Source organism: Oryctolagus cuniculus, chromosome 14 (genome assembly GCF_964237555.1).
Source record: "Oryctolagus cuniculus chromosome 14, mOryCun1.1, whole genome shotgun sequence".
Taxonomy (NCBI): domain Eukaryota; kingdom Metazoa; phylum Chordata; class Mammalia; order Lagomorpha; family Leporidae; genus Oryctolagus; species Oryctolagus cuniculus.
The window spans coordinates 7,119,251-7,135,278 of record NC_091445.1 but is presented as its reverse complement, the minus strand read 5'-3'; the positions used below and the strand labels follow the sequence as shown (position 1 = coordinate 7,135,278).

Here is a 16,028-nt window from a genome sequence, read left to right as displayed (position 1 = left end):
AGCACATGGAACATTTTCCAAGAGCACATGTTGGGCCACAAATCAAGTCTCAGCAAATTTAACAAAACAAAGCATACCATGTAACCTCTCAGACCATAAAAGGATAAGACTAGAAATCAACAAGATTAGAACACTCATAAATACTTGAAAATTAAACAACATGGTACCAAAGAATCAATGGGTCATTGAAGATCAACAAAATTGGTTTTTTGAAACAATTACACAATAAACCACTAGCTAAACTAACAAAAAGAGAAAAACTCACATGTAATTAGAGATGAAAAAGGGGACGCTAAAACCAACGCCACTGAATGCAAAGGATCGTAAGAAACTACCATGAAGAACTTTATGCTACTAAACTGGAAAACCTCAAGAAACAGATAAATCCCTGGATACATATAATCTACCAAGATTAACTCATGAAGACACCCTAACAAATCCATCTTGAACAGATCCATATCAAACAATAAGATTGAAGCAGTGAGAGGGAGTGGGAAAGGGGAAGGTTGTGGGTGGGAGGGACGGTATGGGGGGGAAGCCATTGTAATCCATAAGTCGAACTTTGGAAATTTATATTCATTAAATAAAAGTTTAAAAAAAAAAAGATTGAAGCAGTAACAAAAAGTCTTCCATTAAAGAAAAGTATGGAACCTGATAGCTTTACTACTGAATTCTACAAAAAATTTAAATAGGATGGAACTCCAATGCTCAAACTATTCCAGAATATTGAACAGGATGGAACTCTGCCAAACTCTGTTTATGAGGCCAGCATCACTTTGATACCAAACCAAAGACACAACATGAAAACTGTAGACCTATATCCTTAAAGATATAGGTTCCATCTTCAAGATATAAAGATTCTCAACAAAACACTAGTAAGTCAAATCCAAAACTATTTCAGAAAGATCATGCATCAGGATCGAGTGAGATTTATCCCATAAATTTAAGGGTGATTTAGCATTCATTAATGAATACACATCATAAATCACATCAGCAGAATGAACAACAAAAACCATATCATCATCTTGATAGATGCAGAGAAAGCATTTGGTGAGATTCAAGATCCCTTCATGATAAACAGTCTCCACAAAGAAGTAACAATCATTTTATGTGAAGTTATTATAAAATTATAAAGGCTACACTTAACACAAACCAACAACCAGTATCATACAGAGTGGGGAAAAGCTAGAAGTGTTTTCCTTTAGATCTGAAACAAGACAAGGATGTCTACATTCACCATTCATATTCAGTATAATACTGGAAGCTTTAGCAAGAGCAAACAGGGAGAATAAAGAAGTAAGGGACAGCAAAAATTGGAAAAGAGGAAGTTAAATTACCCCTGTTTGCAGATGGCATGATATTGTACATGAAAAAACCTGGACACTCCACCAAAAAGCTGTTAGAATTGATAAACCAATTCAGTAAGTTTCAGATAACAAACATACAAAAAGGAAGCTTTTTATATGCTAATGATGAACTCACTGAAAGAGAAATCAGGAAAGAAATCCCATTCACAATAGCCACACAAAAAATCAAATATTCAGGAATAAATTTAATCAAGCAAGTGAAAGATATCTACAATGAAAATTATCAAACATTTATGGAAGAAATAATCATAAAAAAATGGAAACAAAAAAGATATTCCTTGTCCATGTAGTGAAATAATCCATATCATTAAAATGTCTCTAGCACCTAAAGAAATCTACAGATTCAATCCAATCCCTATCAAAATGCCTATGACATTCTTTACAGAATTAGGAAAAACTATCTTAAAATTTGCATGGAATCACAAAAGACGCTAAATAGCCAAAGCAATCCTGGCAAGAAAAATCAAGCTTGGGACATCACAATACCTGATTTCAAAGCATACTACAAAGCTACGGTATTTAAAACAGCATAGTACTCGTATAAAAACCAATATATAGATCAGTGGAACAGAATAGAGAGCCCAGAAATGTAAGCCAATTGATTTTTGATGAAAGTACTTAAACAATATAGTGAAGTAAGAATAACCTCTTTAACAAACTGTGCTGGAAACTTTGGACATCATATATATATGACTATACACACACACACACACACACACACACACATATATATATATATATAAAATTAGAGCTGTTCCTCTCATCATATACAAAAATCAACTCAGGATGAATCAAAGACCTAAATTTAAGACCTGAGCCTATGAAGTTATTGGAAGAAAATGAGGGGAAATGCTCCAAGACATTGGTGTAGGGGATGACTTCTTGGGAAAGACCCCTAAAGCACAGGCAACAAAAGCAAAACTAAACAACCAGAAGTATATCAAAATCAGAAGCTTTGCACAGCAATGTGAATCATCAATAGAATGAAGAAACATCCAAGAGAATGAGAAAAAGTAATTGCAAGCAACCTATCCAACAAAGGCTTAATATCCCTAATATATGAGCAACTTAACAACAAAGAAACCAATCCAGATAAGAAATGTACAAAGAATGTTAATAGACAGTTCTCAAAATAAATACAAATGGGGAACAAATATGAGAAAACAATGATCAACCTCACTAGCCATCAGGGAAATGCAAATAAAAACCACAGTGAAATATCTTGTCTGAGTTAACTAAAATCCAAAACAGAGTTTAACAAATGCTGGTGAGGATGTGAGAAAGGGGAACACTTATACACTGTTGGTGGGAATGTAAATTAGTGCAGCCTGTGTGCAACAACAGTGTGGAGGTTTCTTTCACAACTAGAAATAGACTTGCCATCATATATTTCAGCAATTCTACTATTGGAAAGACATGCACACATTGTATCAAAGAGACACTTGCACCAACCTTGTTTATAGCAGCACTGTTCACAGTAGCCACATTTTGGAACCAACCAACATATCCATAAGATGAGTAGATAAAGAAAATGTGTTTTATATATATATATATATATATATATAATATATATGTGTGTGTATATATATAATATATAATATATATATGTGTATACATACACACACAGTGGGGTATTATTAAGTTATAAAAAATATTGAAATTCTAGCATTTGCAACAAAAAGGATGCAAACGGAAGACATGATACTGAGTGGAATAAGCCGGACCCAGAAGGACAAGTACCATGAATGTGGGAGCTAAAATAAAAAAAGAAAGAAATGCCTGTGCATCTTAGTGTTGCTACACACACAGTTTTGTGAAACTTTCATAATTTTGTCAAATCAGTGGTTAAGAATGTTATATTTTCAATGATCTGTGATTACTTTAAAACGTATTGTATATGAGCTACCAAAAAACATTCAACCAAGACTATCAAGGATAAATATGATGAGAATTTTAAAAAATTAAATAGAAGACACAAAAAATGTAAAAAGCTTCCATGTTCATGGATAGTAAGAATCAATATCATCAAAATATCCGTATTACCAAAAGCCATTTACAGATGCAATGCAATCCCAATCAAAATACCAACAACATTCTTCTCTGATATAGAAAAAATAATGCTGAAATTCATATGGAAACACGGGAGGTCCCAAATAGCTAAAGCAGTCATAAAGAACAGAAATAAAGCTGGAGGCATAACAATTCCAGATTATAGCTACAGGGCAGTTGTAATCAAAACAGCCAGGTACTGGTACAAAGCCAGATGATAGACCTATGGAGCAGAACAGAAATGCCAGAAATCAATCCAAGTATCTAAAACCAATTTTACTTTGACCAAGGAGCTAAAACCAATCCCTGGAGCAAGGACAGTCTCTTCAACAAATGGTACTGGGCAAAATGGATTGCCACACGCAGAAGTATGAAGCAAGACCCCTACTTTACACCTTTCACTAAAACCCACTCAACACGGATTAAAGACCTAAATCTATGATCCAATAACTTCAAATTATTGGAGAACATTGGGGAATCCCTACAAGACATCAACATAGACAAAGAGTTCTTGGAAAAGATCCCAGAGGCACAGGCAATCAAAGCCAAAATGACACATGAGATTATATCAAATTGAGAAGCTCTGTACTGCAAAACAATAAACAAAGTGAAGAGGTAATCAACAGAATGGGAGAAAATATGCACAAACTATACAATCAATAAAGGATTAATAACCAGAATCTATAAAGAGATCAAGAAACTCCACAACACCAAAGCAATCTGGTTAAGAAATGAGCAAAGGACTTAAACACATTTTTCAAAAGAGGAAATCCAAATGGCCCACAGACACATGAGAAAATGCTCAGGATGGCTAGCCATCAGGGAGATGCAAATCAAAACCACAATGATTTTCACCTCAGCCCAGTTAGAATGGCTCTCATACAGAAATCAACAAACAACAAATGCTGGCAAGCATGTGGGGAAATCCACATCCACTGTTGGTGGGAATGTAAACTGGTACAGCCACTATGGAGGACAGTAGGGAGATTACTCAGAAATCAGAATACAGAACATACATGTGACTCAGCCACCCCGCTCCTGGAACTCTACCAGGGGAAATGACATGAGCAAATCAAAGAACTATCCGTACCTCCTTGTTTATTGCAGCTCAATTCACAATAGCAAAGACATGGAATCAACCCAAATGCCTATCAACTGAATACTGGAGAAAGAAATTATGGGATATATACACCATGGAATACTACACAACAGAAAAAAAGTCTTGTCACTTGAAACTGGAAAATATCCTACTTAGTGAAATAAGCCAGTCCAAAAGAAAAAATTCTCTGTATTAGTGCACCTAAAAAGCAACCTGTAGAAATGAAAATGACACTTTGAGAAGCAATGACTTTTTATAAACTTTTTTGACAGGCAGATTAGACAGTGAGAGAGAGAGAGAGAGACAGAGAGAAAAGTCTTCCTTCCGTTGGTTCACACCCAAATGGCTGCTATGGCTGGCGCGCTGCGCCAATCCGAAGCCAGGAGCCAGGTGGAAAAGCAATGAGTTTTAACAGCCCTTCTCTTGAGTGCTGAGAAACAGTATTTTTGCTTTGTTGTCTTTTATTATATAGCCCTTACCTTTTTTCTTTCATACTACTTGTTGAACTCTCTACTTAAAAGTTAACCATATATGTATAAAGTTAATTAAAAATAGATCTTAGTTAAAAAAATTAAATTGAGAATAAGAAAGGGAAGAGGAAGGCAAGTGGGAGTGTTGGAGGGAGGGCAGACAGGGGGAAGAATTAGCAAGATCCTTAAGTTGAAATTGTGGAGTTTATGAAGTTTGTCACTTTAAGACAGCATATTTCCACACACATTCTTATAGACTTCTTTTTAAAATTTTTTAACTTTTATTTAATAAATATAAATTTTCTAAGTACAACTTTTGGATTATAGCAGCTTTTTCCCCCCATAACCTCCCTCCCTCCCACAACCATCCCATCTCCCACTCCCATCCCTTTCACATCAAGATTCATTTTCAATTATCTTTACACACAGAAGATCCACTTAGTATATATTAAGTAAAGATTTCAACAGTTTGCACCCACATAGAAACACAAAGTGTAAAATACTGTTTGAGTACTAGTTATAGCATTAATTCACATAGCACAACACATTAAGGACAGGAATCCTACACAGGGAGTAGGTGCACAGTGACTCCTGTTGTTGATTTAACAATTGATACTCTTATTTATGACGTCAGTAATCACCTGAGGCTCTTGCCATGAGCTGCCAAGGCTATGGAAGCCTCTTGAGTTTGCCAACTCTGATCTTATTTAGACAAGACCATAGTCAAAGTGGAAGTTCTGTCCTCCCTTCAGAGAAAGGTACCTCCTTCTTTGATGGCCCGTTCTTTCTGCTGGGATCTCACTCACAGAGATCTTTCATTTAGGTCGTTTTTTTTTTGTTTGTTTGTTTTTGTTTTTGTTTTGTTTTGTTTTCAGAGTGTCTTGGCTATCCATGCCTGAAATACTCTCATGGACGTTTAGCCAGATCCAAATGCCTTAAGAGCTGATTCTGAGGCCAGAGTGCTATTTAAGACATCTGCCATTCTATGAGTCTGCTGTGTATTCTGCTTCCCATGTTGGATCGTTCTCTCCTTCTTAATTCTATCAGTTAGTATTAGCAGACACTAGTCTTGTTTATGTGATCCTTTGACTCTTAGACCTATCAGTATGACCAATTATGAACTGAAACTGCTCACTTACTTCTAAGGGTACGGTTCAAAAACGTGCCATGGGACCCCAAATTCCCTTAAGCTGGCTGGTAAAAATTGCAACTTAAGTGTTATAGAGATCATATGGATAGGCATAAGATGTAAAGTGATCATACAGATTAGATAGAATCTAGTGTTAAAGGGATCATATAAATAGGACAGCTTTGTTTTCCTTTTTCTTTTTCATATAAAGCATTGAACTTTTTACCTAGAGTAAATTCTCTGCATATAAAGTTAAGTGAAAATAGATCTTAGTGAAAAACAGGACATGAAGTGGAAGAGGGGTGGGAGAGTGGGTGGAAGGGTGGGTGTGGTGTGAAGAATTACTATGTCCCTAATTTTTTATTTATGAAATGCATGCAAATACATAAAAAATGTATTACATATGGACAAAATGGTCATTTTCCATCCATTATTGTCTGAAGCCATTGTCTATGTTCTCACTAGTCTTTTTGCTTTTTACTTGCCAAACTTTTTGCTCAGTGAAGTATTAAGCCTTTTTACTGTAATTTAAAATACATTAAAATAAAATATGATCTCAAAAATTAAAATAGAAATGGAGAAGAAAGGAGGGTGGGGGAGAAAGGAAGCATCATTACATTCTTAGAATTGTATCTAAAAACAATGTTGAATCTGTTAAAAATCAAAAATTTTAAAATATAAATATTTCTTAAAAAGGAAATGAAGTTGAGACAACAAATAGGAAAAATATTAGAGAGAAGTGGTTGCTAAGCAGTTCTGAATTTTCTTCCAACTCTGGGGTTTTTCGTTTTTATGGGTAAAATTCAATAAAAGCAGGATATCTCAGGGATCAATTTCTCGTCTACTTTTCCGTAAACACTCTGGATGGAATGATAAATAATCAAAGTTACGTTTGCTAAGTAAAGCATTCTTATCATTCAGCCACAACCCTACACACACACACACAGTGCCCTAGGGACATGCATTTTTACCCTTGCACTTCCAAACATGCGATCAGTGTCTGGATACTGGCAATAAAGTCAGTAGCAGGCTTGAACCATTAACAAGACAGATGCACACAATAGAGAGAATTTGAAAAAGCGTGATTGAATACTTCTAATTCTGCAATATCTGAAATCCCAAATGCAGGTCTAGTCTCCACGTGTAGAAGGAGAACTATACAATCTGGACAGGAGCAGCCGGAAAGCCACAGGGATCAAGTCCACAGTCTCTTGAGAGCTCAGTAAAATACTAATTCTAGTCTTGAGGAGCTCAGAGGCTATGTATCTAACTATTCATACAATACCTCCTATCCGCATCATATGTATATGCATTCCAAAGGGTTAGAACTGCATTGAATTAAAGCTTTTTAGAAGCTCTTGATGAACTAAGTTTAGGACAAATAAAAGGAAGTACATCATCACAACCAGATGATTCTGCAAAGAAATAGTTTGTGCAAGAAACCCCCCAGTGGCTCCATGACATCGGGGGCCCTGTGCTGACTGCTGTAGGGAGCTGAGATACTCCACCTTTCGCTGTGTCATAGACAGTAACTTGCCTCTTGCCATAATCCTTGGTGGCCTCCTATTGACGTCCCCTCCACTGGCCTGAATACACAAGTCTGATCTTACAGAAAATATGCAAATGTTGCTGAGTACGACGTTTAATTGTTACAGTTCATCTCATCCTTACTGTGTGTTGAGAGTAGAATCTAATTTGAATTTCAACTAGCACCAGGGGAGAGCTAACAATAGAAGTCAAAAATCCAAGATCTCAACCACCTTGAGGGACTTGAATTGTTCTCTCTTACCTCTCTTGGGTGGCAATTACGGAAGCTTCTCCAACGGACCCCAACTGCTTTTTTTCCTGAAGCCCCGTATGTTAGGAAAAACCCAAGAGAGCCCTTAGCGGCATGGTGTTTGAATACTTCAGCAAACCTGTCATCGTTAAATAGAATTCTGATCAGACTTTATCTTTCTCATACGCAACGTTTTCCCATCTCTCTGCAGACTGAATGTTCTCCATGAGTCTTTGCCAACGTCAGTTTCAGTAGAGGTGCTCCCATCACCCAAGCACGCATGTGAAAGCAATTTCCTGGGAACCTTACACACTGACATAGAGCTGCTGAAATACATTTCCGCTGTGTCTACATTCCTATGCCAGGTTAAAACACAAAACAAAAAAAGCACTGAAATAGTACCTTCGAGCAGCAAATGCCTTGCACTGGGAACGAGAACACAGCACATTGCCCCACGCTTACTCTGCAAGCACAACAGGTCAACCTAGAACGATCAGTGTGTGCTGTGTGTGTTCTGTGTCGTCAGCGAGAGGCCCTCACCATCGCGTTTACCTTCAGCGCTTGGAAATCATGGTTTGAGTGACTCCAATGTAGATTTGGTCATTTTTCTGTGGATACTTCTGTTTTATTAGTTATCCTTTCCTATGAAACTTCACTTTCAGAAAGAAATTGCTACTATCTATGACTTTCACATATTAAATCAGGAATTTCATGGTTGTGTGCCATTTCAGAACTGATGTAGTTTCTATATATGCATTCTTTTTATTAGCTAATAATTCAACTAAGGCTTCTTGGGTTTATAATTTCTTACTGAAGCCTGTTGCAAAGAACAGAGACTTAAAATCCTCTCTCCTGTCTTTTCTTTCCGAATGGTGACATAACCTTCTATTTTAGACTATTACAGATCTTCCAATGAAAATTTTTGAATGAGCATTCTGTTTTCCCATTTATATACACCAAGTACTCCTGCATGGCTACAGAATCAGACAAAAAATTTTTTTTGTATTTTAACACCATATTCCCAGGGGAGCACTTAAATCTGACATACTATGCCAGACCGGTGTCTGGAAACAGAGTGGGGCTCCTACCCATCACAGTGAGCACCTCTCTGAAGAAGTCTAGTGAACGTTCACAACACTGCTGCCCACACCTGTGAGCTTGTCCTAAGAGAGGCACTCTCACTTAGCAACACCTCTCAACCCCAGGGCGAGTTCCTTCATGGTCAGTGCAAGCCAGAGCCAGGCTCAGGGTAAAATGCCTACTTAAATGAACATGAATTGAGATAATGCTGGGATGATGGACCTGAGTCTTCACACAGCTCAATATTGTTTCCAGCAGATATTTATTAACTAAAACTGACCTTTCAGATACAGGTATTTTGTGTCATGTTGAAACCTTATGTCCCCATGACATGGGGACAGCACTTGGGGCACCAACCTAAAGGCTACTCACGCTATCCCGTCTGTTGTACCTGCTGATCAGTGCCATGCTGTCTTACACTGAAGAAAAATCTTAATTTTTCTTTTCCCAGGAGACCTTTTTTGAGTATGTAAGATTGAATCAGATCATTCAAGTAGGCCATTTTATGCCTATTCCCTTTCATTTCAGAATACTCAAAGATCTGGATGAATGACCTTCTTTTTTGTTTGGGAATTTTATTTTCAGGTCTCTCTTTGGCTATATATGTTTTGATCCCAAACACAAGAGATAATTATGTCCCAATTATAAGATGCCTCTTAAGGTTAAAAGTGAAAACCTCGAGGAGATTTTCACTATCCTGGTTGAGCTAAAACGAAAATGTCAATATAGACTAGCACTGGTTTGAGTCCCGGCTGCTCCACTTCTGATACAGCTCCCTACTAGTGCTTCTGGGAAATCAGCAAAGGATGAGCCACGTGGGAGACCCGGATGGAGTTCCGGGCTCTGGTTTTCAGCCTGGTCCAACTGTGGCCACTGCAGTCATTCAGGGAATGAAATCAGTACATGGAAGATCACTTTCTCTGACTGCATCTCTCTTTGTTACTCTGAAAGAGACAGATAGAAAGGGAGGAGGGAAGGAAAGAAGGGAAGGGAAGGGAGGGGAGGGGAGGGGAGGGGAGGGAAGGGGGGAGGGGAATGAAACTAGAATCTATAGGGGAAATTATAAAAATCTTGAGACAAAAACTAATTACAAATACCTCAGTTCCCCCCCCCCAAAGAAATGTACAATATAATGCCACTTCCATTGGAATACCACTACTTGTGTTGAGCTTTTCCTGTAGTAAGCACTTGTCAGCATTTTTATGAAGACATCTTAGAGTAGGAAGATAGCTATAAAAACCTCTAAAAAGCTTTTTCACAAAAGAAAAGGGGACCAGGCATGACATACAAAGTGTCAGGATATGTCACTGTGATCACAACGTAACAGTAGGAATCGAGGACTTCACACATGAAAAAGCCAAGGAGAAGAAAAACCTAGTTCAAAACCAGCACAGGTAGGTTCGCGTGTCTTAGGATGGGCTGGTAGAGAGCTCTGTGCGAGCAAAGGACTCTGTGGCAGACGCTGCGGCTGGTCACCGGATATCCCTGTGGTCCTCTCCATCTCCAAGCCTCCTCTGCATTTGCGGTTGGGTCATATAATTAGTGAGGCTCAAATACCTGGAGAAATTATGTACAAATGCTTCCATGCCTTGTTCAAAGAAAAACAGCGACAACAACAAAAAACCTGCACCGTCCACCCAGGCTTTCTCCCTTGGCGAAGAGGGAGGCCGTGCGTCCAGGCAATGGCTGTGGTTTACAGGCAGTTGGATCTCTGAGTCACTCCTTGGAAAAGAGCATCTAGAAGGAGCTGCCTGGCCAGTGTCAGCCCAGGTCACAGCCGAAGACAAATATCTGTTTCATTTTAAAATACACTAAGACAGACAGGCGTAGCAAATTGATAGATCTATTCCTCTTTCGTACAACCCAGGCCTCATCTGCCTCTTCACATTAAGCACCGATGTGCAGTTTGATTTAAAGTGATATTTTAAAGGAAACTACAGTATGTTTAGAGAAGAAAAGGAATGTGTCGGATCCCATGCGTGCCAAAAGTGTTCCCAAGATCATTAAAAATAATTCCAAAGGAGATGGCCACATGACTGACAATGTGTGCTCTTCTTGCTTAGGTTTTCCAGGGCAACTTTGACAATGACACCCACAGAAAAAACGTCATCAACCCTCCCATCTATGCACGGCACATAAGAATCCTGCCTTGGTCCTGGTACGGCAGGATCACCCTGCGGTCAGAGCTGCTGGGCTGCACGGAGGAGGAGTGAGGAGCCGCATTCCACAGCCCCGTCCTCTCTGCCCCCGCTGTCTCCATGGAATGAACTGTGCAACGTCTGTAGGAAACAGAATGGCAGTTTGTTGTTGTTTTTCCTGAAAAAGTACTCAAATAATGGTAGGCCACTAACTGTCTTTTTAAGGGGGTCTAAGCCTGCCTTTTCAATGTCCTTTGATTTTTTTATTCAGATCGTATTAATTATGACTCAGTTTTCTCATTTTCTGAATTGTTCACATTGGTTGAAATATACTAGAGAAAGTAGCCTTCTTCTGAGAGCAAAGGTTAAAGGTATCTCACTGCTATCAGATAGGAGTTGATGGAGCTTTCGCAGTCCATAGTCACCATTTATTATAAAGGAATACTGCACTGTTAGCAATAAGTTTTTTCTTCCATAATGATGCGATATTATCCTAATTGTTTCCTAGTGCCTACCCAATGCCATCAGTGTTTATGAAAGATTTTTGAACCTGTAACTAATTATGATAATTCTCATTTTACTTTCATTGCTTCTAGAGATTTAGGACTTCTTGGTTTCACTCTGTTTTCTTTAGATTTTGCCTGAAGAAGTCCGTATTTTTTCCAAAAGAAATTTTCCATTATCTGCCTAAAAGAAGTATCATGCTTTATTTATGTATGGAACATGACTGGATAGCAGTAGATTGCTCTGTATTTAATATCAGTAAAGCGAATCTCCCACTTAATTTTAAGGGAAGTTATTACTGTGTAACTTCCAAGTACTTTCCTTATGAAGAATCCCATACTGTCATTTAACAGTATTATATCCCTTCAGATTTAAACCTTAGCTTCGATAGCATTTACAGAGTTATATTTACTTTAAAGTACTAACATCATGAATTCTTTGTTCAGAAAAACTTTAGCAAACCACTGTTCACATAGTGCACTATAGCTTCCCCAAGCACTCTCATCATTTCTTTGCTCATCTCCGCATTTCCCAAGAAAGGAAGATTTTATTGAGATCTGAAACCAGTGCTTGTTTCCCAGGAAGCATACTGTGTAGGTTTGTTTGTTTGGTACAAAGTAGAGGATGTACTTATGACAAAGTGTAAAACCATTTTCAAGTCGAAAAATTGATTTCTAAGTATTTGGCTTCAAAGGTTCTGAAAAAAAATAAGCAACTATCTTAGCGCTTTGTTATTGATAATGGAGATTTCATTGACATGTCTCTTGAATTAAAACTCGCATCACCTCCATAAAAATCCTCTCATCTAGTTTATAGCTTTTTATAAGTATTTATTTTATAAGGCTTAGACAAAGAGTTCTTGGAGTTTTAAATTAAGGGTCCTGGAAAAGCAAGGATGGTATGTGTACGAAATAATAAGGTCCTGTGCAAAACTGCTAAGTTTTTCTTTTCCTTTAGTACTTGTGCTGCATAACAAAAGCCACTAGACTGTTACTGTCTTGTCTGTCCACGTGTTCCCGGCGTTTCTTGATGATGTATATATGGAGTGGTCTTCAACCATAGCAGAGAATTCAAGAGAAAGTCCATCCCATTTGGGATTGTTAATAAAAGCAAAATGGCCACAGGTTGGTTCCATGCTCACATGCTTTCAGCTTCAGCTTCTCTTTATGAAATTGTTGTTAGGAAGCCTCTCACACGGTGATCCGTTTTCTCCATCAAAGCCAAAATTGCTACATTCTCAGTATTTCCTCATTTAGGTAACTTTAAAATTGGGAATCTGAGACATGTTTAATTGGTTGAGGATTAAAGCACACTAGAAAGGTAACTACTCATGGCCAGAACCAGAGACCTACTTGCTGTCTGGCCAGTGCTCCTGACCTCTTTCGGGGCTCAGGGTCCCACTCTTCCAAGGCACTGTTCTTTGCAGATTATGCTCCATCCTTCGGATGAGCTTATCCTACACGTTCTGAACAATGCCTTCTTAATGACTTAATTTTTCAAAATTCCTCATGGTTTCATATGAGCCTTTCAATTTTTCTCTATTGATAACTAAAAAAAAATAGATTTCCAAGGGAGTCCATGAAAATCATGGTTGTTAGCTTCTAGCAAGACACTGAAATGGTTTTCTCATGCTTGTGCATTTTCTCTCTTCCTTATGCGCTCTTCACAACAGCGTGAGCCCAGTGGGATATTCATTTGTCCTGTGGTGTCAGGAATGACAACACAGGAATTCCCACACACGGAAATGCTGGTAATTATTGTAAAAGGATACTGAGAAGTAGCATTTTGTCATTTGTGTCAATGACATCAAACTGAAGCAGATTTGTTCTCCTTAAACACTCTACAACAAGAGCTCAAAGCAGAAAACACAAATGAATCATCTAGTCTTCGTTGTATTAAGTACCAATGTTAACCTTATCCGTTATGAAATCAAAATTTTATTCTTTCCATTTAATCTGTGTCCTGTTCAGAACATTTATCATCACCAGTAATTGTAATTGTAGGGTCGACTTTCTCTTTCTGAGTGAGTTCATGAAGATTGGTGTGAATTTTGAAAAGTTGAGGTACTTAGGACTGTGTCTTCGCTAGTCAATGAATTATGAAATGTGATACTCAATGCTGGAGTCTGGCGTGTCATTAGGTACACAAATAACTGAGACACAATAACCTTTGCAAACATTCAAGCTGTGTAATATTCCAGTGTCTTTTTTTCTTTGTATATATATACTTAACTCACGTAGGATGTTGTAAAATCAGTATGACCTTGTCTAGTCTTCAAACTTAAAATAAACTTTTGAAAATCTGGGATACTTTGGAAGCAGTTATAATTAAACACATTTGTAAGAATATATAATTGTCTGAATGTAAATGCCCACTTCTCTTCACCACATGCTTGGCTTTGTTTTTTGTACGAGACAATTAAACAGATACAGATAAAAAAGCAGAAAATACAATACTCTCCAAATATATATTGATATCAGCTAAGTTGGTCTTTCTAAGATTATTAAAACGTGTGCATTCCTCCTTCTCCTTGTTGTGGAAATTTTACTGGAATATTAATAATCCAGAGTCATTCTCTTGTCTCATGTGCATTTAAAGTGTTGTGTCCCAGGACTGGCCTGCCCATTGTTAATCACATGAAACTGCTATTGTTGCCTGTCAGACCAGTCCACGGTGCTCAGGAGTGTAATCAAGAGACCCAGTCCATAGTAAGCAATGGCACAGTCCTAACATATTTCTCCTGCAGCTTCAGCTACTGCTCCACAGAAGTCCTAACGCTTGGCTTCTTCCCAGACCCTCCTCCTGGCTCTGCTAAACCCAGGTGAAATGCCCAATGTGTACACTTCCTACTTTAGTCTGCTGCTTCTGTGAACTTGAGAGCTCCCATGGCTGACATGTCTGAGCTCTTGTGTGTGCAGGTTCCTGCTTCACTATGTCTTAACATCAATAGTACATTGTGCAAGAGGACATTGTACAGTAGTACAATGGAGTTTCACTGTCTGCCTGGTTTCTGCACACACACTAACATGCACGCCTGTGCTTTTACTCAATGAAAGTCAGGATGCCTATGAGTCTTCCATAAGGCCAGAAGGAATTATGGCATCTCTACTGGGAAAGGAGAAACTCACTGTGACAGCAGAACAGTTACTCAACTGGAATTTTTCAACTATGAAGCCTTCAAGATTACTCATCCAGATGAAAAATAACAGAAGCACTTAGAATTCCAAAGTGAAAATACTGACCAGGTTGAAACTCTTTTTAATGTGTTAGGAAGAACTTCATGAATGGAAATTTTTTTCTGTATATAACCTGCAATTGAGAAAATATCTACCACTGCAGCATTTAATACATGACTTTAAGTAAAGATTGGGGGACAGAAACATTAATTTTTACTGTCAGAAATGCAATGCTTTCCCAAGGATTTGCTTTTAAAAACGAACAATCAAGTTAGTATGTTATTTATTTATGAAAAATATTGCCTCTCTCCTCTGACATGCAAAAAGGCCCTTTTACCTGAACACATAAAATTGAGGATTAAACCACTTTGCTAGTTGAGAAATGTCTCAACTACCCTGGAACAAAATGTATTGTCATTTGTTTTCACAAAGACAAAGAATGCCTGGTATAAGTGGCAATTTTTCTATTGATTTTGAAGGGGGAAACAGGATTCCTCGATTCTGTTGCAATAAATGCTTATGATTCATGTCGAATGTTTCAACATTGCTGCCAAATAAAGTGTTTTCCCCACTAGGCAAGTGACACTTCCTCAAGGAGTCATTTCTATTAGGTGAATCTGGTAGCAGTAATGACGGAACATCTTGGGAAAGACTCCTCATTTACTTGTTTCTGCATAACTTGGCAGAAGCTGTTTCAGTCATTCGAAAGCATGAATGCTAGGGAAATATGGTATAGTAGCATCAGCAAGTGGTCACCATAGCGTGTGATTAAGCATTGCATATGGTAGCAGCCTTGGGTTTCTTTTTATGTTCATGTCCTCAAAGGCATGAACCACGCTCTTCCACAGTTCTGTAAAATCCCTAGGCTGCCTTTATGTGCTCGTACATAAATATGTTAATGATGATGAGGAACTGCAGTGCAAGCTCCACCTGCTACCACCCATAAAGGAGGTGATGATGGAGAGATTGATGGTTGTGTCTGACAATACCTCCCGTGGCCATCACAAAGACTCCTTCATGGCCATTTGCGTGATCAGGCTACAGTGCTGTTGAGCGGTGAAAGAGGGCAAGTGGGAGAAGACTGTCCAGATGTGACAAAGAAAGAAGTGATAAACAATTAGTGACACGTTACTCAGGGATTGATATGTATGTTACAGTAGTTCAACTTTTCAGTGGCTTCAAGGCAGCGATTGAAAGAAAGCAGTAACAAAAGGGCTTTGCCTTTCAGGAAGAGAACTT

The 16,028-nt window shown here is 38.2% G+C and overlaps 1 protein-coding gene across 3 annotated transcripts in view; it reads left to right on the top strand.

Moving 5' to 3' along the window:
* EDIL3 (EGF like repeats and discoidin domains 3) overlaps nt 1-14,138 on the top strand; it is a 491,890-nt gene extending 477,752 nt beyond the window's left edge. For all 3 annotated transcript variants that reach the window (XM_008261919.4, XM_051854033.2, XM_051854034.2), the window contains one exon: nt 11,035-14,138. In XM_008261919.4, the coding sequence (XP_008260141.2) occupies nt 11,035-11,184 (150 nt within the window). In that variant the 3' untranslated portion in view covers nt 11,185-14,138. The remainder of the gene's footprint in view (nt 1-11,034) is intronic.
* Nucleotides 14,139-16,028: the final 1,890 nt, after the last annotated feature.